This window comes from Nipponia nippon, unplaced genomic scaffold (genome assembly GCF_047370975.1).
Source record: "Nipponia nippon isolate SJK-2023a ecotype South Korea unplaced genomic scaffold, ASM4737097v1 scaffold_4, whole genome shotgun sequence".
NCBI classification, from domain to species: Eukaryota; Metazoa; Chordata; class Aves; order Pelecaniformes; family Threskiornithidae; genus Nipponia; species Nipponia nippon.
In genome coordinates, this window is record NW_028262358.1 from 20598367 (window position 1) to 20623672 (window position 25306).

General features: G+C 42.3%; 1 protein-coding gene across 1 annotated transcript in view; it reads left to right on the plus strand.

The window, feature by feature from the left end:
• The first annotated feature begins 259 nt into the window (after window positions 1-259).
• Window positions 260-25306, plus strand: part of SUSD4 (sushi domain containing 4) — a 74290-nt gene continuing 49243 nt past the window's right edge. The window contains exons 1-2 of the mRNA XM_087777052.1: window positions 260-368; window positions 720-875. Of these exons, the coding sequence (XP_087633178.1) occupies window positions 755-875 (121 nt within the window). The 5' untranslated portion in view covers window positions 260-368; window positions 720-754. The remainder of the gene's footprint in view (window positions 369-719; window positions 876-25306) is intronic.

A 25306-nucleotide genomic window follows, 5' to 3' on the forward strand; every position in this document is an offset into this window, starting at 1 on the left:
GTGAAAACGACCAGAAACTACCCGCACCGCAAGCCTTAACTTCGCCTTTCTCTGCCCGTGGAAGCGCTTCGGCACCCCCGGAGCGGGGCAGGGAGAGCCGCCCCCCCCGCCTGTCCGTGTTCCCCGCCGGCAGCCCCCCGCCCCGGCCGCCAGCCGGCGGGACACCGCGCCGCGGAGCGCGGAGGGGCGCCGCAGCCCTGCCCGCGGCTGCCATGCGTGCGCGCCGCGGCGGGGCTGCCCGGGCTGGGCGCCGGCGGTCCCGCAGCGCAGGGCTCCCCGCGGCGGCGCTCAGCTCCGCTCCGCTCCGCTCCGCGGCCGGGCGGGCCGGGCAGGTGGGCGCTGCGGCTCCCCGCTGCCCCCCCTCCCAGGTAGGGCCGGCCGTGCCTGCGTGTGCCGCTGTGTGCGTGTGTGTGTGTGCGTGTGTGTGTGTGCGCGCCCGGCCCCGGCAGGCTGCCGAGCCGCAGCGGCGGAGGCGGCGGCAGCAGCCGCGGAGGTGCCCGCCGGAGCAGGCGGGGGGGCGGCCCCGCAGGTAGCAGCGGCGGCGGGGGCGGGGGGGCACGGCCGGGGGAGCTGCGGGGCGGGCGGGGGCGGGCCCCGGGGCGGCCCGGAGGGGAGGGGGGGCGGTGCGGGGACAGCCGCGGCGGGAGCGGCGGGGGCGACCCGCGGAGCCGGCGCTGAGCCCCGGGCAGCGGCGAGGCGGAGCGGCTCTGTCGTTGCAGGCGGCGGCGAACCGGATGCCTTTGGCGGGCAGAAGATGTGTCATGGGAAGCAGGCGAGCGGCGGCGGTGCCCTCCCGGCGGCGCGGCGGCGGGCGCTGGCCGCGGCGCTGTGGCTGCAGCTGGCGCTGAGCCTCGGCCCGGGGCCGGCGGCGGGCGGTGAGTGAGCGGCCCCGGCCCCGGCCCCGGCCCCGGCCCCCTCCTCCGCCCGGCACCCGGGCCGAGCCCCCCCCTTGCCCTGCCGCCCCCGCAGCCCCGGCCCCGGGGAGGGGGGAGCGGGGAAACTTCCTCCCCCTGCGCCCGGCGCAGCCTCCGGCACCCGCCTGGGGGGACCCCCGGGAGGAGGGAGCCTCACCCCGGCCCCTGCTAGGGAGCTGTAGCTCCATGTAAGTACAGCATGATTTTGAAACAGCGGGTTTTTTTGTTTTTTTTTTTTCCTTTAAAAAAAAAGCCTTTCCCCCACCGCGGTCCGCTCAGACATCTCTCAGATGACTCTTGGTGCTGAATCCCCTTGCAGCTGGGGAGAGCAGAAATCTGGGGAGGAAGCAGGCGATTTGGGGCTGAAAACGGAGCGCTTGGAACGTCCTTCAGCACTCTCCTCCTGGAGGAGCGACCCAGCCTTATTTGGCCTTTTTAATTTTAATTACATTTTTACACTATCATTTTAAATTATTGAGCCTGTGAGATATTTTCAGCAGGTACATTTAATTACAAAATTGCTTTAAATTGATTCCATAATTAGACTTGGATTGCTGGAAAAGTCTTAAAGTAAACTGCTTTGCTGTAAAATGAACTTAGCTGTGATAATGACAGCAGCTTCACATTTCTACTCCGACATGGTATTATATATTTGTGTTGGGGGAATAAGCCATTTTATGATAGAATCGCATCACTAATGGCAGACAGAGTCGAATATAAAAATTGCAAGGGCTTCTTTTCATGCCAAAGACTTATGCCAAAATTTTCTAACTTGAATGCCTAAGCCCAAGCAGCTCTGATCCAGATGTGTTTTCTGTCGCTGGACATAGACTCGCAGAAATACAGCTGAAGAGGACCTCAAGAGGTCGTCTTGTCCATCCTCCTCCTGATGTGATTCAGTCCTAATTTTCTATCTCGAGGCTATAATGCCATTTTCCGATAGAAATCCCATGACTGCAAATGTGATTCTAGCTAAACAAGCTTTTAAACTGTTGCAGTCCCTACGAATCCCTCTTTAGAAATCAATGGCTTTTTTTCCTGCAACTGCGTTACCCTTGGTTTCCTGGCCAGCTCGCCTTTCAGCGTGGCGATGCCATTCTGCCTGTCCTGTGCGTTCCTCCCAATTGGAGTTGTGTGAGCCCCTGTCCTTCTCTAACCCCCTTCTTACGCCTCCATTCATAAAAATGAGACTGTTCCAAGGCCCCCTCCTCCCCGAGGCCGTGTATACCCTGCAGTTTGATTGTCGGCATTTATTTAGCTGATTAGTGCAAGAGGCTCTTCAAAATATGGTTTATGTCTCCCTTGAATGTAGTAGTTTTCATCACAGCCTGCAATAAATTCATGTGTGATGTCGATTGTTATTAACACCACTGCCTTTCACCTTGGTAGTGTAACTAATTCTATATCAAATTCCATTTGTAAGGCATTTTAGGATCTTTCCAGAGTGTTTTTTGGGGTTTTTTTTGAGTCCAGAGTCTAGGAAAAGGCAATGCACTCAGCTATTGTGCATGGTTAAAATAACCAGTGAAAAATATTCATTGCTGTTCCTAAGTTATTATTGCTGTTATTTCCCAGTGTGGTTGTGCTCGGAAGTTAGGTACTCTATAAATACTGGTAAATGTACAGATCTTTCATGTGGTAGAATATATGGTTGTTGGGTTTTTTTCACCCTGAGTCATTCGAGTGGTAAAAATAATGAGCTTTGTAATTAGAACAGAGGACTGTAAATTAGGATCCTTCCCATTTTAGGCTGTGCTGTATCTGTGAGCGAGCTTACTGTGCTTGCACAGCTTGCTGTGAAGGCTCAGCTTTTGGATCCCCAGCCTGTGACCCAGAGTTTGAGAACTTGTCAACAGCCGTTGACATCGACCAAAATTGTGGTTTCCCGGGACTTTTGAAAAATTCGTGTCTGTAGGACTCTTGTTTTATGGATTTGTGTATCCAGACAGAAGGCACCCAGCATTACTGACTGCTTTGGAAAATGCAGCCCCAATCTCTTTCTATCTTCTCATTATCTGTTAAATAAGGATAATCATACTTCTCTCAGAGATTTGAAAAGAGCTTTGATGACATTTAATGAAAATACTATGGAGGTGGAAAGAATTTGTTTCAAAAGCTTTGGAAAAACAGCAGTGACAATATGCTGAAATAAAAACTCTCTCGTATATTAAAAAATGAAAATGAATAGTTTAGGGTTATTTTTTTTTTTCTATAAAGCAATCCACAGCTTACATTTTGGATCCCATTTAGAGCTTTCTGTCTTCCTTAGCTGATATCAGGATTTGGCTCCTGTAATAATCTTGTCATGACTTGTGTGACTCCTTCTATCTTATATCTGACTAAGCTCTATTGATTGTCACGTTCTACCATTTCACCCCAAATCAATACTACTTATAACTCTTTTTTTTTCTTGTCAAGAACCCTACAGAGAATAACTCTGTTTATTACATTCTGACTTTCTCAAAAGTGGATCTAGCAGAAAATTTGCTGTAGAAGTGAACTCAAATGAACAAACCTTTCAGCTATCAATATACCTCATTCCTCCCTGATGTATTTAACTCTGCTGATACCAAGGATAAAGTAAATCTCTCATACTTCAGCTTGTGGCTTTCATCTAATCATCTTTGTTTATCTTGCTTTTTGCTATAATTCCATAGTGTAGAAAAAAAAAAATAAAGAAAGAAAATAAGAAAGTAGGAGCACGGGGGGAAGGCTAGTAAGCAGAAAAATGAAATACACAAGTGGACGGCACTGATGACAGGTTATTTCAGAGTTTTAAGGCATTGTAGTTCACTGTTAAACCTGTAGTATGGAGATAATAGCTGTAAGGATATATTTTTACATATATTTCAAATTCCTGGAATTATATTAAAATGGGGGTGGGGGCGGATCAAAAAGAAGGGTGAGAAAAACGTTCAGTAAGCTTCTGGTTTTGAGGTTTACGTGGCCTTAGAATTTTGTCATTGTACCCGGACGTCTCCTGGGCGTGTGTCTGCTTTATGGTCCTACGTCAGTTGGGTGACCTCTGTTCTTCTTCAGTGTCTTCTGCGCCGCCTCATGGAGCAGCTCAGGGCTGCAACATGCATCTCCGTAGTCTTGGATGGGGCTGTGGGCCGTCACCTCGTCTTGCCTCCTGGCCTCAAGCAGGATCAGGTGTACTCGAGTTCTTCTTGCAAGATGTTTGTTTAATCTTCTTAAAAAGTCTCCACCTCTAATTTAAGCACCCTCTGCCAGTGCTTCATCAGCCCTTACACTAGAAAGTTTTGCCTAAGGTCTAACCTGAAGCATCCTTGCTGCTGTTTAAGCCTGCTATTTCCCATCTTGTTCACAGCAGATGTTCAGTAGAGCTGCTGCTCCTCAGCTTTCTGGCTGTCTTTCGTGTTCTGTTCCATCTCTTCGGTCTTCTGCTGCAGAAATGCAGACTCCAGTTCCTCCAAAGACTGGATAGCTCCAGTTTCTCCAAACTTTTCCTAAGTCTACATCATACTTTCTCGATTGCTGGTCCTTCAGACCATGAGCTTGCTCCCGTGGAGCCATGTCCCTGTGGAAGACGCTGCCCACCAGCCTTGCCAGCGCTGAACAGAGCTGAGGGATAGCTGCCCGTGCCTTAGAGGCTCTGCTGCTGTTCAGACATCCCGGGTACCTTTGCTGTCATTATATGATGCTGCTGGTTTATATTCAGCTTCTGATTCCCTGTAGCTCCCAGGCTTGTTCCTGCAGGACTGCTACCTGGCCAGTGTTACTGCTTTTTTTGGTGTTGCAATCAATTTGCTGGGTTTCCCTGGTCGCATGTCCTGCAGGCAACATGCCTTCACATCTGTGGGTGCTTTTAAGATGGGAAGTACTATACATGATGCCTGACAGTAAAGAAATCTGGCATGTTGTGAAGCCTTCAAACATTATATTGAATGTTAGTGATACCAAGCCGAATAGTGATGGGTTTTTTCCTAGAACAAAGCTGAACTTTTACTACTCTGTGATTTTATTGCATTTGATTGAAGTCTTGGTTATGCCTTGGTCATAGTATCTAACCACTGCCTTTGGATGTAGTGGCTACCAAAACCACATCCCTCAGGTTTCTGAGGATGGTGGACTTGTTTCCTTGGGGTAATACAAGTTTTTGTGTGTGCTGATGATGCAGGCCCACCATAGGGCTTACTTTTTGTCCATCTGCAATTGTTTCTGGCAAGAGAAGCCAGCCAAAGATTCCCCCTAACTGCCTTGCATACACTTTTGAGATTATAAAGAAGGTTTTCTGAAAAATCAGAATGTTTTCTGATAGCCTCTCACTACGTCTGTAGTTAATGCATTTTACTCACTCCCTCTCAGTTAGTTTGCTTCACTTATCAAGCAAAATAGACATTTCAGCCTCGAGTTCTCTGTAGATTTGATGAAATCATCAGTTATTTTTCAGCATTGTTTTTAACCTCCAGCTTATTGGAGAAGCTCAGTATTTTGGAAGGAACAGATTTTTCCCACTGTGACATGATCTTATTCTCAATCACAGATCTGCCTCATACAACCTCCGTCCCCTCTCTGCAGACTTAAGTTAGCAGTTAAATACCACTTTCTAGCCATTCTGATTGCAAGTGGCAAAGCCAGCGACATCATAGGATGGCAGCTCATCATTTACCTTAGTGGCACATCCTTCCGCTTACAACCTTGCGAGAGGTGGGCATATTTGATAGATTAATCTTAAACTGGTTTCTTAGCACCCTGCAAGAAGGAGGTTTATCCCTGATTTACCATGGGATTCGGAGACTGAGGTTAACTTCGCTTCTCTGTTTTGGTCCCTTACTCCCAGAATTACAGTGGAGTATCTTTGATCTCTGTATTAGGGATGATTACAACTTTAGTCAAATGAATTAATTATGCTTTGCTTGATTTTCTCATCTGTGAAGTAGATAAGCACTGTATTTCATGGGCATCTTATGAGGTAGTTTGAGAACCTCTCAAAGAAAATGTTACAGGAGTGAGAAGTAGGGATTTTAACGAAGTATAAACTAAAGTTTGCCAGCGTAGAAAGTTCTTCGACATTCATGATTTTTGTTGTTGTTGTTGTTGTTGTGTGGATTAATAATTAAATACTCTTACCAGAATTAGGAAGATGTTATCTTTTTTGACTTTTACAGCTTCTTATGGATTTTTTCTATAGTGTTGATCATGTACTCCAGTTTTTTCCAAATATTGTCTACTCTGATTGCGATTCATATTTTTTACAACAAAATACACATTAGTAAAAGTAGAAAACCTTGCACTCATGCTGTGCATTTCAGTGAGGTTTTAGGCATGAAAAGTCCAACAAAGTGTGGCCAGAATTCATATTTGCTCTATGGCTGTGCAAACGTGAATGAAAAACTGGACTGCATTTAGTGGTGAACATAACTTAGTCAGAAAATGAGCTCGAGGGATACGGCAGTGTACTGTGTACAATTTGATTCACCAAGTGTAAAAATTTGCTTTGCTAACATATTAAGGGGACTGAAGGTACATGTATCTTACCAAATTCAGCAATTTAACTGTGAAACCACCATCTCCTCACTTGGTTTTACATATTCTCAGCTACTTTCTTCGACGTGGTGCAAGCAGAGCATTATGAAACCAATTACAGGCTGTACATCTACGAGATTTCACAGTGGAGCGGTTTATAGTAGCAGTTTTTAATGTCCATGCTTACCTTCTGACTACCTTACCCCATTGCTTCTGGCGATGGCGAGTTTGGCCACCTGTTTTTCAGAAGGGGCTCCCGATGGCTTTTCCTGAACAGCTGGGCTGCTGATGGGATTTATCGGAATCGGGGTGTTTCTTCCTTCACATACTTAGTCGAAGAGGTTGTTGGTGCTATCTGTGCTCACTGAGCTCCTGCGAGGAAAATGTGTTGGATGTGTTTTCACGCTCATGATGGGTGACCCCCGAATCATATCAACTTTTAGACTGGGTACTGTCCATCCTGGGTTGCTCTTCTGCTCGTTATTAAGGGACTATGCAAAGCTTTTGCTCTGTAGGGAAGTTCCAGAATTTATCAGGAACATTTCTGGATTAAACAAGCCTTGGTTTTGTCAGTATGACCAACTTTAGAAAGTAGTATGTGGGGCTTTTCTGCCAGTGTCACTCCTTACTTTCAATAAGCGTATCTCATTAAACCCATAATTTGACAAATATTCTTGCTTGTGTTAGGTTAATAGTAACAATAGTGATAAAAATGTGATTTTTTTTAATATAGTCCTTCTCAGAGTTCACAGCACTCTATAAAGAAAAATAAGTTTTGTTATGTCCCTTTGTAGATGGGGAAATAACTACAGAAAGATTAAATACTTAAAGACACGTTTCACGTAAGAAACAGATCTTGCCATAGACTGGGAAGAGATCCTCTGGATCTTCATCCAGCGCTTTCTTCTGTAAATAGAATTTAGGGAAATTCCTAATCCACTTTTGTATGATACAGCCTTTATAATAGGATTTTTTTTGGCTGTGGCTCTCTTCTAACTGAAATGAGCAGCAGATTTCCTATTCACGTAAATTGCTACTTAAGCAAATCACAGAGGGAGTTTTTCCAGTGTGGCTTATTTGCCTTACTCCTTTAAGTCTGAGATGACACATGGCATTTTTCCAGACACTGAAAACATCTTCTTCTGAATAATAACAAATATAAGAAAATGTTATAAGGTAGGTTGAGCACTGAAAAACGGTATCATGCAGTTTTTCATAGTGAAAAGCACTTAGTAGTAGGAATGATATTTCTGCCTTGCTCGATCATGTGGTTTGTGACCATAGTTTACGTGAAGGGGCAACATTAGAGAAGCATTGCATGTGATTTTTAAATAATTCTAACATACTTGAGTGGATAGAGAAGAGCACTGCATGACCAGGTAGCTCCAAGCAGACTGTGTCCTTAGTGCCGTTGCCTTATACTGCTCATTGCACTTTAGAAATCAGTGTATATATGATGTAAATAATGGAAAAAATGAGTTCAGCTTGCAACTGTTTGCTCATGAAAACGTAAGGTGTAAGGTAAAGGGCACAGAAGGATGAAATAGGTGTAGTGCCTGGTCCCTCCTCGTTTCATTTGCTTACTAGAGGTGGTAAAGTGGTGCACGGTGCAGAGCTAGGAAGCATACCAGAGCTGAGGGTGCAGCAGAGTTTCTGTGTAAAGCCAAATTCTGCACTTAGTAAAAATTCACAAAATCTGGAAAAAAAAAAAAGTTTGCTTGGAAACTGAAAAGAGGAGAAGGGGGATTACAATAGGTTGAAGAAGAAAATAAGTTAGGTTACTGAGGGTTAGATCATGTAGAAGTTGGGTTATCAAGCATATCATGAGGTAGTGTCCTAAAAGTAAACTCTCTTGTACACCGCTAAAGAAAAAGCAGGATCCAGCATGCACATGAACCAGGGGAATTGTTGTATCACTGGACTTCCATTCCAGGGACATAGAGAATATGCTAAAAAGAAGAGGTTGAAAATGCGAAGCCTTCAGATCTTCTTTTTTGGTACTGCAGAAAGGCAGCAGCACACATGGTTGTTGATCTGTCAGGAGCCTGGAGAGCACCATACAGATTCAAGAGAAAAGCTCCCATATGTGCTGGGAGGGAGGAGACGATGCTCAGAAGTGGAAGCCTGTAAACATGGCATCCTGTTCTCGCTTCTGTCACTAGCACTAGTGAATGCATACGCTAAAAATCTATGGAACAAAAAATTCATTTCCGTCTTTCTGGAGGTGGGATGATAGACTTGAGAGCAGAGTCACAGAAATAGGACGGGAAAAGACCTCAGAAGCACCCGTAGTTCATCCTCCTGCCCAGAACAGGACCCACATACACACCTCAGGGAAGTTACCCTTCAAGACTCTATGTTGCAAACTCTGCAGTCTCCCTGAGTATCTATCCCAGTGCTTCACTCTCTTAACCATTAAAAAGGTGTTTCTGAAGTCTAATTTGAATCTTCTTTGCTGTAACGTAGGACTCTCTGAGGATTTACATCTCTAGTGTGGGATTCCCAAGTGTTACTTCCTCCACTGTGCTGCCTGTCAGTGCAAATCCACCAGTGCTGTGTCTTTGGCCATCCTGAATGCTGCTACCACTTGCCTGGGCCAGGGTGGGAAGAATCCTGACTGCTCCAGCCCAGCAAAATGTCTCTGAAAAGTTCAATATTAGTTAACAGTCTGGGAGCTAAGGTTTAGCTGTAACTGTCCTATGTTCATATGTTGCTACCAACATAGAAGGAGCCATTGTGATTCTCCATGGTGGAACTTCGTTTTTCTAGTTTAGTTAAGGTCACAGCTAAATTTGTATTTAACGAGTTCAGATATCTTACCAGCAGCTATCAAAAAGGTTAGCTTTGCCTTGCTAGTTTGGAAGGGCTTGCAAGGATTTTCCGAAGTCACAATTGGAAAGAATCAGGAATAAATCGTCCTCCTATGAAAGGTGCTTATTTACACAGTCTGTTCTTGGCGATATTAGACCCACTCTTTGTACTTGATCATGATGTAAACGGTGCAGTTATTGACACACTAAATTGCACCCAAGTGAATTTGTATTTTACTTCCATAGACTGAGTGTTGTATATACTGAACAGCTCCGTGGTAATACAATAGATCCACACAAAAGCCAGTCAGTAGCTTAAGACTTCCATGTGTGTTTGCAAATAAACAGCTTTAACTGTTTTTTTTTTAGAAGCAGCTACTTACAGCTGTCACCTGCAGTGCTTGAGTACCCGTTCCCATTAAAATAGGTGCTGATGGTGGGTCTCCAGAAAGATTGGGTCATTCAAGAATCTGGAGTGGCACAGGGGGAGGTGGGGGATATTAGAGAGTGTATGGGGAGGAGTTGCTTTTTTAGGCTAAAATGGAAGTTTGAGAGATTTAGAGCAACACTAAGAGCTGAATTAGCAAGAGGAGGACTGCAATGGTGTGGGGATTGAAGTCAACAGGACTACTTGCTTGAGTAAATCTTTTAGCTGTAAGAACTTCACGGCATAGAGTATGTCTTTTATCTATTTCTAATATTCTCTGTAAGCCTACTCTGCTATTCCTGTGTTTGTGTAATAATGATTTGTATTCCAAAAGCCAGGGGTACTTATGAGACACAGTCATTTTTCTGTGTCTCTCCACTTAGTTGTCATTTTTAGGGATATTTTGTACTCATCATATCACTCAGAGAAAACACAAATGATCCACTTAGAACTGAAAATAAATAATAAATAATTTGGTCTCCTGTAAATTGGACTTATAAAATAGCTTGATTGCAATTACCAGCTTTGCAGTAATCTTGAAGGAATTAAGATAAAATGGCGTTATCGTGAGCAATATTAAAAATGAGAATATACAGACATTTGTCTTGGTCTTGTACAACGCAGAACGCCCTTCTCTCCTCTGAAGGGGGACCATGACCCCTAAAAAGTACAGTCACAGCAATTCTGCGGGAGCACCATACTGCTGCAACTGCAACACTAACTCCCGCTCTATCCCTCCTTAGCTTCAGAGATAACCATCCGGGGCAGTTCTTCCCATCGCTGACTCGTACAAGGACATGCTCTCATTTTTGCACTCCTTTTTTGCTCTCTTCTCTGAGACCTGAGGTTCTTCGATGAGGCCAGGGAAGAAGTATGGAGGATACAGCCTCTCTTTTCATTAAATGTAACTCCAGGTTAATACCACCTGGAGTTAGACGGGTGAGCTGGGGTGTGTGACATGGTTGTGACAGCAGAGCTCTCTCACCCCCCGTGGCTGTAGCTAACCCAGCTGCAGTCATCTGGTGTCCCACCTCCCGTCGAGCTCCTCAGCAAGCCCTTCAGTCACAGCAGCAGGCAAGAAACAAAGCAAATAAGCCCTACTTCTGTCTAGAAGTATCAATAGTGTAGATTTATCAGAAGAAGCAAAATCCTTAATTTACACGTCTTATGATTACACCCCTCTTTTATGTCTTCTCTGCCCTTACGCAAATTATACTGCTGTAGTCTGGTCTTCTGACAGCATTCAGGTGCCTCTCCCAGCGCAGTACCCGCATTTTAAAACTCTCCCTCTGTCTCTGCTCTAAGATTCATGTCCCAAAGAGCGGGGTTGTTGTTTCAGGCTTTAGCTCCTTCTCTTTTTGAAGAATGACACTCAGAAATGGTTGCCCAGATGGAAGAATCCATCTTTCAAATCTAGCAGAGCCTTTCACTGCTGATAACCTGTGCATCATCTGTCACTGTTGCTCTTATCCAGTGCGTCTGTCTTAGAGACCAGCACAAGACAGGTACAGTCCAGGACTGATTTTGTCAAGACTAGGCTGGTTTTCAGAGGCTAGGGTATTTTAGTCCAAAGAGAAGATCCCCGGGAAAATATTCACCAAACAAAACATGCAAATTATTGCAAAATATGTGTAGATGAAGCCGAGCTCCGTTCTACCTATGATCTCTTTGAAATGGGGTCATGACGGGACACACGACTGCCCACCAGCTGTAAGAGCTGCAGTGGAAGAAATTGCAGGAAAGGGCACATGGTCTAGCAAGGGCATCTGGTTATACAGGAGGGATGAAGGAGGGGTACATAACTGTCTTTGTATGCACCCATGCTCTAATCACTTAAGTGTGCCCTTATTAATCTTATGTGGAGATAGATAGATAGATGGATGTGTGCATATATGTTGGATAAGAGTAAGAAACTAAAAAAAACCTCAGCAATGAAATTGTAAAAAATATACTACTCTCATTGACAGTCATTGCAAGGTTCTTATGCTTGTTTTTAACATTACAAGGTTGCTTTTTACACTGCAAAATGGATGAATGTTGCCTCTAATGCTTCTGTTTGGGTGCAAGAATGATATTGGATTCATGTGAAGGATGGAGAACAGAATAGTGTTGGGTATATTTAGATTCTGTTTCATTTTTATTTCACATACAGTAACATTACAGAGAAGGACTTCATTCCTCATTTCAAAGAGAAATCCACCAGATAAATTGTGTTCACTGTGGGGAGAGGGATTTTGTCAAAACCAGGATGAAAGATGCCTTTTTGCAGTAGCCTTGATGTGATGGGAGGTGTGTTTCCTGGATGCTACTAATGGATCATTTTTCCACTCTGGGTTCTGCATGTGGTTGAATTTTCTTGGTTCTTCCAACAGGCTATTTGAGAAACCTTGTACTTCGAGCAAGTAGATCTCTGCAGTTCAGAGAGTTAGTATGTTGGCCAGGCCAAGTTTACAGGGATCTAACTTGATAAAGCAGACTGAAAAAATTCGTATTTAACACATTTTTTTAGAATGCTAGCATTATTAGAATATAAAAAAAATATAAGGGAGCACTCATTTAAAGTAGCTCAGGATTATGTCAACTGAAGAGATTTTGCTGCGGTGCATTAGTATCACAGGTAAATGATTCATTACATTTGCCATTCTGGCCTGTTTAAAGCTGTGACTTAAAATGCAAACTTTCAGAGGAAATAGTTACAAATCTGATCTGAAATCTGATAATTATTTTTTCCAAGGAAACAACAGTTCCCAGTTGCAACTGTGTATTCATTTTAGCATTTGCTGTTGGCATACTTAATCTCAGTTTAATTCTTCGGTTGTTTTGATGGAGAGGAAAAAGTCCTTTGATAGTGTCCTTGGATACATATATTGTTAGAAAAATTATTTTCCATATGCTGATTTTTTCTGTCTTTGCAGTCAAGTGATTCTGTAATCATAAAATCTCCTCTGAAGTACAAAACCAAAGCAGTACAGGGAGCTGCAGCAGAGTTTCAGGAGCCAATGAGGCTGGCAGCTTACTGTGAATGTTAACACAATACTGCTATTTGTTAGCTTGGAAATACCATTCGCTGGTTTTTCCCTGATCCAAACGTCTTTGGAAATAGGATGATGTAGGGATTTTCCTGTTCATCAGCTTTCCATTTCTCCTGTGAATTTCCTTTCTTGCTCCAAGGCAAGGAGGCTTTTTCAGGCCATGGAGGCTCTGATCACCAGCAGCACTGCCAGATTTCCTACAACAGCAAATTTGGATCCTCTGTTTTATCTCCTACACTTGACCTTGGGAATGAAAGAGGTAGGGGTGAGTGGAGGTTGTATGAGATGAAGAGATTTGGCCTTATGAAATAGTTCTAAAACAATGCTTCACCTCAATTTACATGCAGGGGTGAAGAAAATCTTGCATTTCTAGAACACAAGATGATGCTGGTCCTTCTGGTTGGATATACAGCCTCTCCTTTCAGCATCTGAGGACCACCCTTTCTTGCTCCCTTACAGCCTTGTCAGTCCATACTTATCTCCTCCTCTGACCTATTTTCAAAAGTACTTAGCTGAAAATAAAATGAACAGGTGGACTGATGCCTTTTCTGGGAGATTCTCTGGGAAGCTACAAGGCACTTTAAAAATGTTTAATATGTTTCTTTTGTAATTTGGCTCCTGTGCAGCCTTCTACAGATCATCTGGTCTGTCTGTCTAGATCAGCTAGCTTTTAAAAAAATTCTTCACAAACACTTTATAACCATTTGCCTTGATCTGAAATAGCAAAAAAAAAGACAGAAAAAAAAGACAGGGATGTACTAGATGGGGAAAAAAAGGATCGAGGGATGTACCATTCAGAGGTTTATGTATAGCTTCCCTTTTCTTCCTAGTTGTAATGGTAATTTCAGTCTTGACTCTCTTATTGAACTTGACTGTATTAATTTTGTTTATTCCTGAACTATCCTACTGAGTTTTGAAACCAAGGGCTGGTTGGTGCCCAGTTCCTGAGTGCTCATGTCCTTACTGTCATTTCATGATCTGTGGTAGGAAGGGAATGATTCTGTACATATAAAGCCTAATGACCTGAATTTGTAAAGCTAAATAGCAACACTGCTACTGGCATGACTCACTATTATTTTTAGCTCTGAAGGGGAGACAGTAGAGCAAAGGTTCATCTTTCCGTACCAGCTGCATCTTTTGTTGAACAATCTGATATTGCTGAGAGGTTTAACCTTCCCGTTTCTGTTTTTAATCAGACTTCTGCAAGATGTTCTGCATCTGTTTGGTTTCTTTTCATAATAAGCTCACTCCTTGAGAGACCGGCTTTCTGCTCTTATTGTATAGTATGGGCCCTTGCTTAGTATTTCTAAGGACAGAGACTTTGAACTGGAACTGTTGCTAGAAACAGCTTAAGTAGAAAAGGTAACTGATTTAACTGAAACAGCAACACAGAAGTCCTTGGATCTGGTTTGTGCTAGTCAAAGCATTAATATTTTCTCCATTCCCCTTCAGAATGATAACTATTTTATTTTTGAAGAATAATTTTCAGAGGTGAAACACTTGGTGGTACTGATACAATAAAGGAAGAATCACATTTTCCTGTGGGATAACTGATCTAGATTCAGTTTGGAAAGTTACACTGATTTCTGAAAGCTTTTGCTCCTAGTCTTGCAGAGTGCTGCAAAGCCTAGCAGGCTGCATGGCCTCTGTGTTCCTGCCAGGGTTACCTGGGAAATGAACTGGCCATTAAAATCCTCTGGCACACCCAAGCAGTTCCAGTTTCTAACTCTGAGTTTCTAAGTAAAGGTGAGTGGTGGTACTGTCAGATTTGGAAGAAAAAAACATGCTTGCATCTTAAAAAAGCAGTTCAGTGACTTTGGAAGTTAAAAACTGCTTTAGAATTGGCTTAGGCACTGAAGTAAACTTGAAGTCCATAAACTTTCAGTGAAACAGAGGTACTGAGCTACTGTGAAGGTACAGGACAGGCCAGAGAGGTGCTACTGCCTCTGGGATACTTGCTAAGAGTATGGTCAAAGCAAAAACCTGCATTCAGATTACATGGGGTTTAGGTCTTAGGCTGTAGCTCATAGTGGTGATGCAGCATATTTGATAAGGAGATTACTGCTTATATGTTAAGTTGAAGAAAAGATTATTCTTTTAATCACAGTGGGAAGCTGCACATCCAGAAACCTTTTCCTGGAAAAAACTTAACAGTATTTAAATCTAATTTGAATTATTTCTTAGGAAGGACATATGATGGTGAATGTCAATTGAGTGGTACTAGTATGCTCTCTGTAATCACGCCTCGTTCTGCTACGTATGGAGGATTTATCTGAGCCAAAAAGGGAAGGGCAGAGAATAAGGAAGACAGGGGGAGAATGTGCCTTGCATTATCAGGGGATTGCAAACTCAGGTAAAGTAAGACACAGACATTTTGTCAAAGAAGTTGGGTATGTAAGTTTAAAGCTTGCTGTAGGCAGTTTTAACTTAGCCAGCACTTCCAGCAGCTGATAACCCAAAGTGACACTGACCTTGGCAGATTCACAAGGGTAAGCTTTGCACAGGGATGAATTATGTCTTGATCAGTTGCTCAAGTATATGAGGCACAGTCCAGCATTCCTTAGGTATTGATTATGGATGTTTGTTTTATCCCAGAACAAAGATACTGATTGCAGATAGAGGAAGTAGAATCAGTCTCTATATTTGAGCTCTTCTGTATCCATTATATGATATCCTGGGGCACAGTGATGCCACTGAGCTTATGCTATGCCTTGCTTTTTTGACTTATTCCTTTTAAAGCTGTAACGCATGCAATAGGAAATACTGGTTTTGTTCAGTAACTACCTGCACAATCAGGCTTTTTTGCTGGGTTGCCTTTTTCCTGGCCTTGTTGTGTTCATGTCCACGGGATGCTTCATGACCTTTGCTTGTGGACATGCAATTGCAATTGCACAGGTATTTTTCAAGTATCCTAAGTGGCTGCTTTGTCGTTGTTGGTGTTTAGAGACACAGCGGAGGCAATTTAGCCACAACGTCACTATTTTTAATCCGTCCTCTGTGTGCTGAATCACTGTACCTCTTGCTAAATCTGTCAGGGTCCGTGGGTGTTAAATGCTGCTAGGATGTAAATCCTTTTTCTTGTGAGGAGCTGCCCAGACTCAGGAAATAAAGTGCCATGGTGGGAACAGAGCTCGGTTGTACCCTTCCCATGCAAAGTGCAGCGGTTTCTATTAGCTGAATAGGGCAGCTCGAGAGTTGTCATAATCCAAGCCCTTTTCTGCAAGGTCATAAATTGTGACCCAGTTGAGAGAGCCTTTTGGTTTCTTGGACTAACAGAATGCTGCCAATGCCAAAAGTCCTACAGATATTCTCATTTCAAGCTTAATATTAAAATTAAAATGCCTGTGATTAAGAAAAACACAACAAAAAAACAGCACCAAAAATGTTATCTGATACCTTAGGGAATGTGACAGCTGAAGCGTCCCTTCTAGGTCTTCTGTTGAGTGACTTGCTGGGTTCAGAGATACTTTTGCACTTGCTACTTTGCCCATCTGTTCTCCCCGCTTCCTCAGATCCCCTGAGCAGGCAGAGAAGCAAAACTTAGAAGACTTCTGCTCTCTCTGCTCTTCAGAGGAAAGAAATTGTGTCAGCTGCAATACACTGCTTGGACGCAAAAAAACGAGTTGGCAGGAAAAAAACAGGTAGTATCCCTGCCGTGTGGAAGGTTGGTTGCAGAAAGGCTCCCAGGCACCTTGGTTTTAGCAGTGGCCATTGAGTTACAGACCTAGATGCTAACATTTTTGGACAGCTGCGTTTTTTATTTCTTAGTTCCTCTGTTAGACATTTAAATAAAGGATGTAATACTGTGGTGAGAAATGGCTTCATTTATATAATTTTCTTTAACAGCATGGCATTTAAGGCAATATCACGTTCTAAGAGTCAAGCTCTTTGTGAGCTGAATCTCTGCTGACAGCACATGATTGATTCAATTTTGCAGATGGGACAGATTTCCTTGTTGTGTCTCAACCTGTCTTTTGATTACTTGCACACAGACCTAGCCACTGACAAACCAAAAATGTTAATATGGATGAATGCTCACACGTATGCCTTACACATATGTGAACGCCCACTCCTTTATGCATTGCTTGAGGAAAAAATATACTTGCGCACAATAATCCTGTTCTTTATACATGTGTAATACAGAATGCAAAGTTATGCAGCCAGAAATAGGAGCAGGGGTTTGAAAAGTTGACTTGTAAAAAAATCGAAAATGAATATTGAATGGGTGTATATTCAAGAGGGCTGAGTGCAACAGGAATTTGTACTTGATTATCAATCCTTCTTCCTTCAATAGGTCATCACTTGTTAGCTCCAGATCTGAAGCAGCTTTCACCGGAAGGCCTTCTCTTACTGTACTCTTATGGGATACCTATCTGTCTCATAGCCCCAGGTCACTTGGCACTAATTCCTAATAATTGCCGTCAGTTTTGAAGGGAAAGCTGGTACTGAACAGGCAAAGAGAGTGAATTGTTCTCCTCTCCCTGGAAGTTCTACGTTTAGCAGCCAGTTGTCACGTAAGGCTGCTGCTGTGGCCTCTCCTGTGTATTTTCTGAATGTTACCTGGTTCAGTGAAGACCACAGGAGTTATGCTTTGGATTGCATCAGAAGTAAAATGTCACAATTAAATAGAGGAATTCAGTTTCCAAATTTTCCTTGTAGGATCATACTTCTAGAGATACTGTATAGACATTGAAAACATTTTAAAACATAGAATTTAACTCACTTCAATTTTCTTTATCTTAATCCTAATGCCAATTTAGAAATTGATATTTCTGTTCAATAGACTTCAGTTGTAGTAGGCTAATGCCTACATAGCAAAATTTTCTGCCCTACCTGATCCTGTAACTTATAAAACTGAGCAGGGGAGACCCTTGATCCCTCTGAAGGTTATATTGTGACTGCAGTTTATTTGGACAACTGATGGCTTGTGTTTCTTTTAGATTCCAGAGTTTGTCCTCTAAGCATTTATTTTACCATTTAATGTAAAATCGTTGCCTGAGGCTGAGCCCCAACACATGAGGTGGCATCCCAAGATCAAATGTTATGAACATAAAAAGAAGCACTGGGTATCACTGGTTAAATCAAAAAGTACTTCATTTTCAGAGGTGGTTTACCCCAAATTTCTAGTAAAAGTCCTTGAAAGTTGTGATTTTGTATCATCTTTCGAAACTGGATCCTGACCTAAGACACCTTAATCATATGGCACCATTAGTGGGAAATGACTTCTGGCCACCGTACTGAAATCTCTTTAAAACGTGACCATCTGCCCAGTGTTCTGCAAAGGCAGGAAATATTAATTACAGAATATTCTGACAGCTCTGGATTTATAACACAGCTGAATTTGGCCCCTTATATTTACAAAATTGATGTTGATCAGAATTTATGTAGATGAAAAACTACTTAGTTAAATAGCACTTTGTTTTCTGAACTGTTTTACCTTTGTATAAGAATATTAGACAAAAGGAGTATATTTTAAAAAGACATTCAGTACAAATTTGCATGAAAATGGTACTGTTGCTACAGGGTTTATTATGAACTGTTATATAAATAGTCTGCTTTTAAACAGACTCTAAATATCTATTTATGCAATGTAGCAGTTAGAAAAATTAGTATGTATTTTAAGACTGACAGTAGCTTACTGTGTTCGACATCTTTGATTTGTACAGCAGAACATTTTTCACTTAACAACATATTTAAAAAAAACAAAGCAAATACCAAGAGCCATACTGTGTGCATGCACTGTATTTAAATATAAAGTTCAAGTTGCATAATGAGTCAGCTACAACCAGGAAATTATTAAATCTGACAGTTTCTTAGTAAATGTTCTCCTATGCCTACATGTTATACAGGTTATTTGTCAATAGATAATGCTGTATATGCTACAAGTTGAATGAACTAAGACAAAAACGTTTCTAAATGGATAAATTTTAAGAACTGGAATGAGACATCAGAGCTACAGTCTGATCCCTTTAGCCAAGCCCATGAGAGAACTCATCTTCTCTTCAGCCATACTGTTCAGTTCTGCTTACTCTGGCTACAAAACTGCTCACAGACTTGGGTGCCTGCTGAACAAGGACAGTGCCTTATCATCTTGCTTTTTTAACAGTAGTGGCTCTTAATGTTGGCCTCTTGCTTTTGAGTCCAGCTCCTGACTCTTGGCTTTGTCCTCTGGGTGCTGACTCTGAACTGAGAACATCTACCACAGCCTCTGGGTGAGGTCATGTTATCCCTTGCTACCGAAAACAAATGTGCCATATGAGTGGATTCACCTCTTGTTAGACCATTAATGAATCTTGCTCCAAACGTCAAGTTCAAAAGCAAAATTGCAGGGTTTTAGTAGGCAGTGAAATAATCTGAGCATTGCTGCAGGCTTGGGTTTGTGGGGTTTTCATGCAATGTACTTCTGGAACGGAGTGGCATATTGTATTCTACCTACTCATTCTTCAGTTCTTCATGTAAATATATACTCAAGCATTTGCTGGAGGCAGTGATTTCTTAAGTCAAACAAGTTACATTTATTTAAGCATGGATCTTCTATCCACTCCACCAGAGCAGGTGACAGTTCCTAAGACTGATTATTCAGGATGAACACCTCTCCCTTATTCAAAGCCTACATGAGTGTGGAGTGTGTCCTCTGTACATGCAGGAAAGCATTCCTCTCATTCTGAAGTGCTCTCATTCCACTCTTGCTCACAGATGCTGTCCCTGCTGTGGTCTCACCATGTGGCTTCTTCAGGCACTGCTTGTGCCTACAGGTACCCTTGGAATTAGTAGCCATAGTATTGCCTTTGTCTTCTTCTATAGCTTGTACAACCACATCGAACAGCTGCTGTGTGAAATAAAGGCAATGCCTGTCCATAGTCTACCTCAAATGAGCTGAACCACTGCGATTCCACTGCATGTTGGACTTGTCATGCAGAAGCAGCTGAGATGTCCTCTGTGCACCTCAGTTCGCTGGGACACAGTGGTGAGAACCCCACCCATATCCTGCCTGCAGGGTGAGTTTATTTTAAGGGTGGAAAGCTGTGGCTTCATATTTGAAATTTGGAGGAATTAATAGCTGAAGTAATTGTTACCAAATTGTAGTTCTATTTGGTTTTGAAATGGATATATGATTTTTCAGTGATGTGTTAGCATTGCCATCTGGGAAGACTCCTTAGGCAAAAGATCTGACTGTTTCAAAATTATAATGGTACAGAATAGATAAAACATGTAGAAGATGACAGTTTCATCCTTTGGGCACGTGTCTGTGTAGACTGAAGAAATTAGTGGAACTGGTCTCCTGCCTCAGTTTCCTTAATGCCCTCTATGTATTTTATACAACATTTTGGTTTTATAAACAATCATTCACACATCTGGTTTCTTTCTGTTCTATTTCTGACTCTAGAAAGTTCTGCCTTGTATAGTGGGTCTGGAGTTGATGAGATATTAAAGGTAAAGACTGAAATTGTGAAATATCTGACATAAAGCACATTTTTCTTTAGAAACATCCTCAAAACTTAAGACTTAAGCTATTATTTGTTTTGAGTGCCTTTTGAAGACTAACCCTCTCTATATCACTGTCTTCTAAATCTCCTGGAAGGAGGATCTGATCACTTGTAGCTTCCAGTCTGTCCTTGTACTAGGTACAGTCCTTTGAGATGCATTGAGGTCATTGGTAATCAATCCTGCATTCATTTTCCAACAAAAGAATTAATCTGACTGATTTTCAGTAGAATTTTGCATTGAGAGAGAACTGCAGAAGTTATGTGAATCATGCACTTTGGCTTTCATGTTCTTAACCTCAGTTTGCCCTTGTGCATCTGTCTAATCTGTAAACATGTCCAATAGTAGAGCTTTCTGTGCAAAAAAAAAAGTCAAAAAAGCAATCACTGACCATATATGTTCCCCCTTTCCTCTGCAGTGCATTAAGCAAGAGTACAACATAGCTAAATTTTTTCTTGACGCTTGTTGCACTTGTTCTCATTGAGAAAATTCCAATAGAAAAACCTAGATTGTGACATGAGTCTTTTGTTTCATTCTGGTAACAGTAAGTTTTGAGATCACAATCATGTTCCGTATGTGAGAGCTCTGCAGAAGAGGTGAAATTCTGACACCCTTTGACACCCTCATCTGTTGTAGTTGCAGGTCTTGTCTTTGGCATCTCGGTCCTAGGAACACTGAGAGATTGAAGCTGCTGTGGCCATAAAGGGGCAGTTGCAGGAGAGGGTGGAACCTTCTGACTTCAAGATTTGGAAGATCAATTTGATTTCGGGTCCTGAAACAAATGTGGCATGCTGGGTCATTGGGAATGTGTTCTTCTTTCTCTTAGTTATGGACTCTGTAGCTTCCTTGTCTGTCTCCATGTATAGTGTGATATGGTAGTTGAGCCAGAAGATGAGAAAGATGTAGTGTACTTTGGCCATGACTTCAAGTCATAAGTGACTTAACAGTGGAAGAAGTATTTCTAATTACAGAAGCCATGTGTATATCAAATGAAGAATCCAGAAGACATTCCAGACTGCAACAGACTACCTACCACTTGCCTTTGATTGAAAGCAATCTTTACAATGTAGCAAATTCTTTAAAATATTTTCCTTTTCAAGGGTTCACTTCTTCCTTGGCCAGACCTGGGAATCAAGATAGCTCAGTGAAAGTTTCATCTGTGTGTTTGAAATGATGAATGTACAAAGTAGAGGATCGCTTGTGTTTCATAGGAGACATAAAACCTTACAGCGTTCACTGGAAATTTATATTCTCTTGTTGTGTAGAGAGAATTGAATCTTATCAAACTACACCAGGGAGATGTTTTCAAAGCAGAAGACTAGCTGTCTGTTCTGATCCTGTGTGAATGTCTGAGAGGAATGTTTTAAGTCAGGGTAGTGCAAGCTCAGCTCTCCACTTTAAGTTTCATGTTTGACTCATCAACACTTCGTAGTTAGCTGTACAAATTCCACTGCCTGGACTGGACTGAAGTACCTTTTTTTTGCTATTTGTGCGTCTACATCCAAGTCTGGTGTTATGCAGGCACACATTTTAAAGGGGAGTTCATTTTCAGATGCATTCAAGTCCTATTAGTGAGCTTGGGGCTGATCAGATGGAAAGCAGCTGCGCAGAGAAGGAGCTTGGGGTCCTGGTGGGCAACAAGCTGACCATGAGCCAGCAATGTGCCTTTGCAGCAAAGGCGGCCAACAGCATCCTGGGCTGCATTAGGAAGAGGCTGGGGCATGTTTCATGTGAGGAGAGGCTGAGAGCTGAGACTGTTCAGCCTGGAGAAGAGAAGGCTCAGGGGAGGTCTTACTGATGTATAAAAATAACCTGAAGGAAGAGGGCAAAGAAGACAGAGCCAGGGTCTTCTCAGTGGTGCCCAGTGGCAGCGCAAGAAGCAATGGGCACAAACTGAAACAGAGGAGATTCCCTCTGAACATCAGGAAAAACTTCTTCACTGTGAGGGTGACTGAGCACCGTTGCCACGGAGAGGTGGTGGAATCTCCATCTGTGGAGATATTCGAAACCTGACTGGATACAGTCTTGGGCAGCCTGCTCTAGCTGACACTGCTTGGGCTGGGGCATTGGACTAGATGATCAGAAGGTCCTTTCCAACCTCAACGATTCTGTTATTCTATGATATACCATGCATCAACACACATCAGAGGAAGCCTCCCTATCAGACTTGTCTATCGGTCCTGTCAAGGACACGGGAAGTGTATGAGCCACACTCCGTTATACAGGCATGACATAGTTGTGGAATGACTAAATATGATTCACAGGTCATGTCCAAAGCACACAGACTTGCAGCAAGTTGGGTGCAAGGCTGAGGTGTCTTCCTAACATAAAGAAGCAGCTGAAGATCTGAGACCTGCTATTTGAATTTTTTAAGTGTATTCGACAAGATTTGTATGTATACTACACACGTGGACATTTTTGCTCATGTTCAAGAGCCTGAACGATTCCAGCCTGAAAATATGGCCTAAGAAATACCTAGTTCTGGCAGCATGTAATCTGCCTTTCCTCCCCTTTCTTTCATATCTCTTCTAACTTTAGTCCAGAATGAATGTAGTACTTGATCAAGGTGAAACAATTTAGCAACCCTTTCAATACAGAGTTAAAGGTCTACAGTGCAATGTAAGTAAAGGGAATGACCATCAGAAAATAAAAAAAATACAGAGACATGTATGGCAGTGCTATTGTGGTCTATTATTACTATTATCATGACTGTTACTGCTATTATGATTGACATAGTTGTTTTTAACATTGTCTGGCTACTATCCTCAGCTGAAATTAGGAACAGTTTGTTGCATTGGTGTCTTTATGAACACACAACATGACCGTATGCTGCCTTGGCGCAAGTAGGACCAAACTGCTAAGGCACAGCTCACATTCTTCAATGTCCTTGTGTTGCTGCTTTCATTATAGGAACAGATGGCTTAGCAGGAGTGTTCCTGGCTTGGTTAAAACAAAGATGCAAAAGGTCATATGAACTGGCTTTTATTGGAATATGCTGGCTATTACAGTTTGTTGTTGTTTAACAATCAGTCCTAGATGTACTTCTCCATTGCACAGAAAGGATCAAAGGTCTCTCAAGTGTGGAAAGCATATACGACGCAGAAATTAACTGAATGGTTTTAAGATGTGTTTTCATAGACATATATGCATTTTGAGACATTTCTTCCCATATCTGACTCTGAACGTGTAGGGACAACATTTTTGTTGTATAGCAATAAAATGACTGCTCTGCTGGCAGCATCTCATCGTTCCTTACATAAAAGCCATGATGGCCTTGAAACCTTGAATCTGGACAGAGGGATAAAGAAAGTTATATTTTAAGATCCTGATTCAGTGACCTTAGTTCAACAGTGACAAAAGATTTCTGCCATCTAAATAGATATTAGATGACCTCACAAATGTAAAATGGATTTTTTATTTGCTCAAATGTCTGCATCGCACATGGTCTTCTCGTGACCTTTCACAGTCTCAGCAGAGATGCCAGTTTTGGATGAGATCTTGGAAGTCAAACCATGCTTGGTTGTAGAAGTTAACTACTTGGGGCTGGAGAGGTCCTGCTGGGACCATGGAAGAAATTTGCAATCCCCCTCCACTAAATGTACTGTTATTTTACTTTCTAGCACTTTACATCCATGCCAAAAGGAAAATCCTTTTTATGCATTTTAGACTATATTCACTGATGTTTGCTCACTGTATTCTGGCCTTGTATGTATGCTACTAGATGTAGGCTAATTTATGTCAGCACGTGATTGCTTGCTGTACTTGTTCCTGAAACTGGGGGAAAAAACCTACTAGGAACAGATCTGCAAAGTGACTTTATCACGTTTTCTCCTTTATTGCTTTTGCAATAGATTGATCTACATGCTTTTCTTTGTTCTGACATGTATTTCTTGGTCTCTTAATTTTCTGCATAAAACCTAAGTAGTTACTCACTGATCCATATATATATCAAAAGGAGAAAGAGGTCAGTGAAGAGACTAATGGCGAGAAGGAGAGGAAAGATGCTTTTGAAAATATGTTTCTAGTTTGATTAGATTTTGCTCCTGGTTCTAAACATAAAATCTTTGCAAACTTTTAACTTTGTTATGTTATATTCCCGAGCAATTGAATCTTTTGGCCAGCATGCTATTAAATGGATATTTTCTAGTTCATAATTGTAGTAGAGACAATACAGCAGACTTTGTGAGGAAGACCTTGTGTGACTCTGAGATGGTCCATTTTTTATAATTAACGTAATTGGTCTAGCAAAATATATTTCTTTTCCCTACAAATGTTGCCTTGGTGTATCATGAAGGCAATCACAGCTACAGCAGTGTTACTGCTGCTCTGAAAGTCACAGCTGAATATGTCAGTGGGAGTCAAAGTAAAAGGTGCAATAGAAATGTTATGAATTATTATTAAGATACACAAGAGAGCTCTGCAGGGAGGAACTGGAACATCTTGGGAAATGGTCTGCAGTCAGCCAGCTGGGAAAGCTGGAGACAGAATGTTAATAGAAATGTTGTTTTTCAAAATCACCATGACATCAACATTTATATCAAGTGCCTTGTGCTGGGGCTGGTTATATAACCGTGATTACATTAGGTGTGATGAGCAGCTGCGTAGTTGAGTGGGGCTGTGCTGTGCAAGGTGGAGTTGGTAATGATGCCTGTAGCTAAAGCTTCTTCAGTAGGAATCCTTGTTTTCAATGCCCTATAACTTTATAACCATTTAGCTGGAAAATTCCATGCTTATTTTACCTCTGGCTTCATAGCTTTGGATTTCAGGAAATGTTAGAACAAGATTTTAACAATACCTAATTGTGCCCAATGTGTTACCTTTTTGCATTAATTAATTATCAGAGTTTGCAAATGCTCAAAAGGCATTTAGGTGCTTGCAAAAGTATCTCAGATATCCTATGCTGCATGTTATCCTGCCCCACGCATTTGGAGCTTCAGGGTGCAGGAGAGAGGTGTAACCTTCCCTTTGTAACCTAAGGGAAGGAGTAGCTGGGCTTGAGTCTGAGACAGGAGCTACCCTTTTGCCCAGAAGAGTGTTGGTCAGCAGGGAGCCACATGAAGGAAAGCATCAGTTTGCCTTTTTAATGTCATACTCAGTTACAGTTAAAGACATACTAGAAGATGCTGAAAGGACATTGGACTGCAAAAT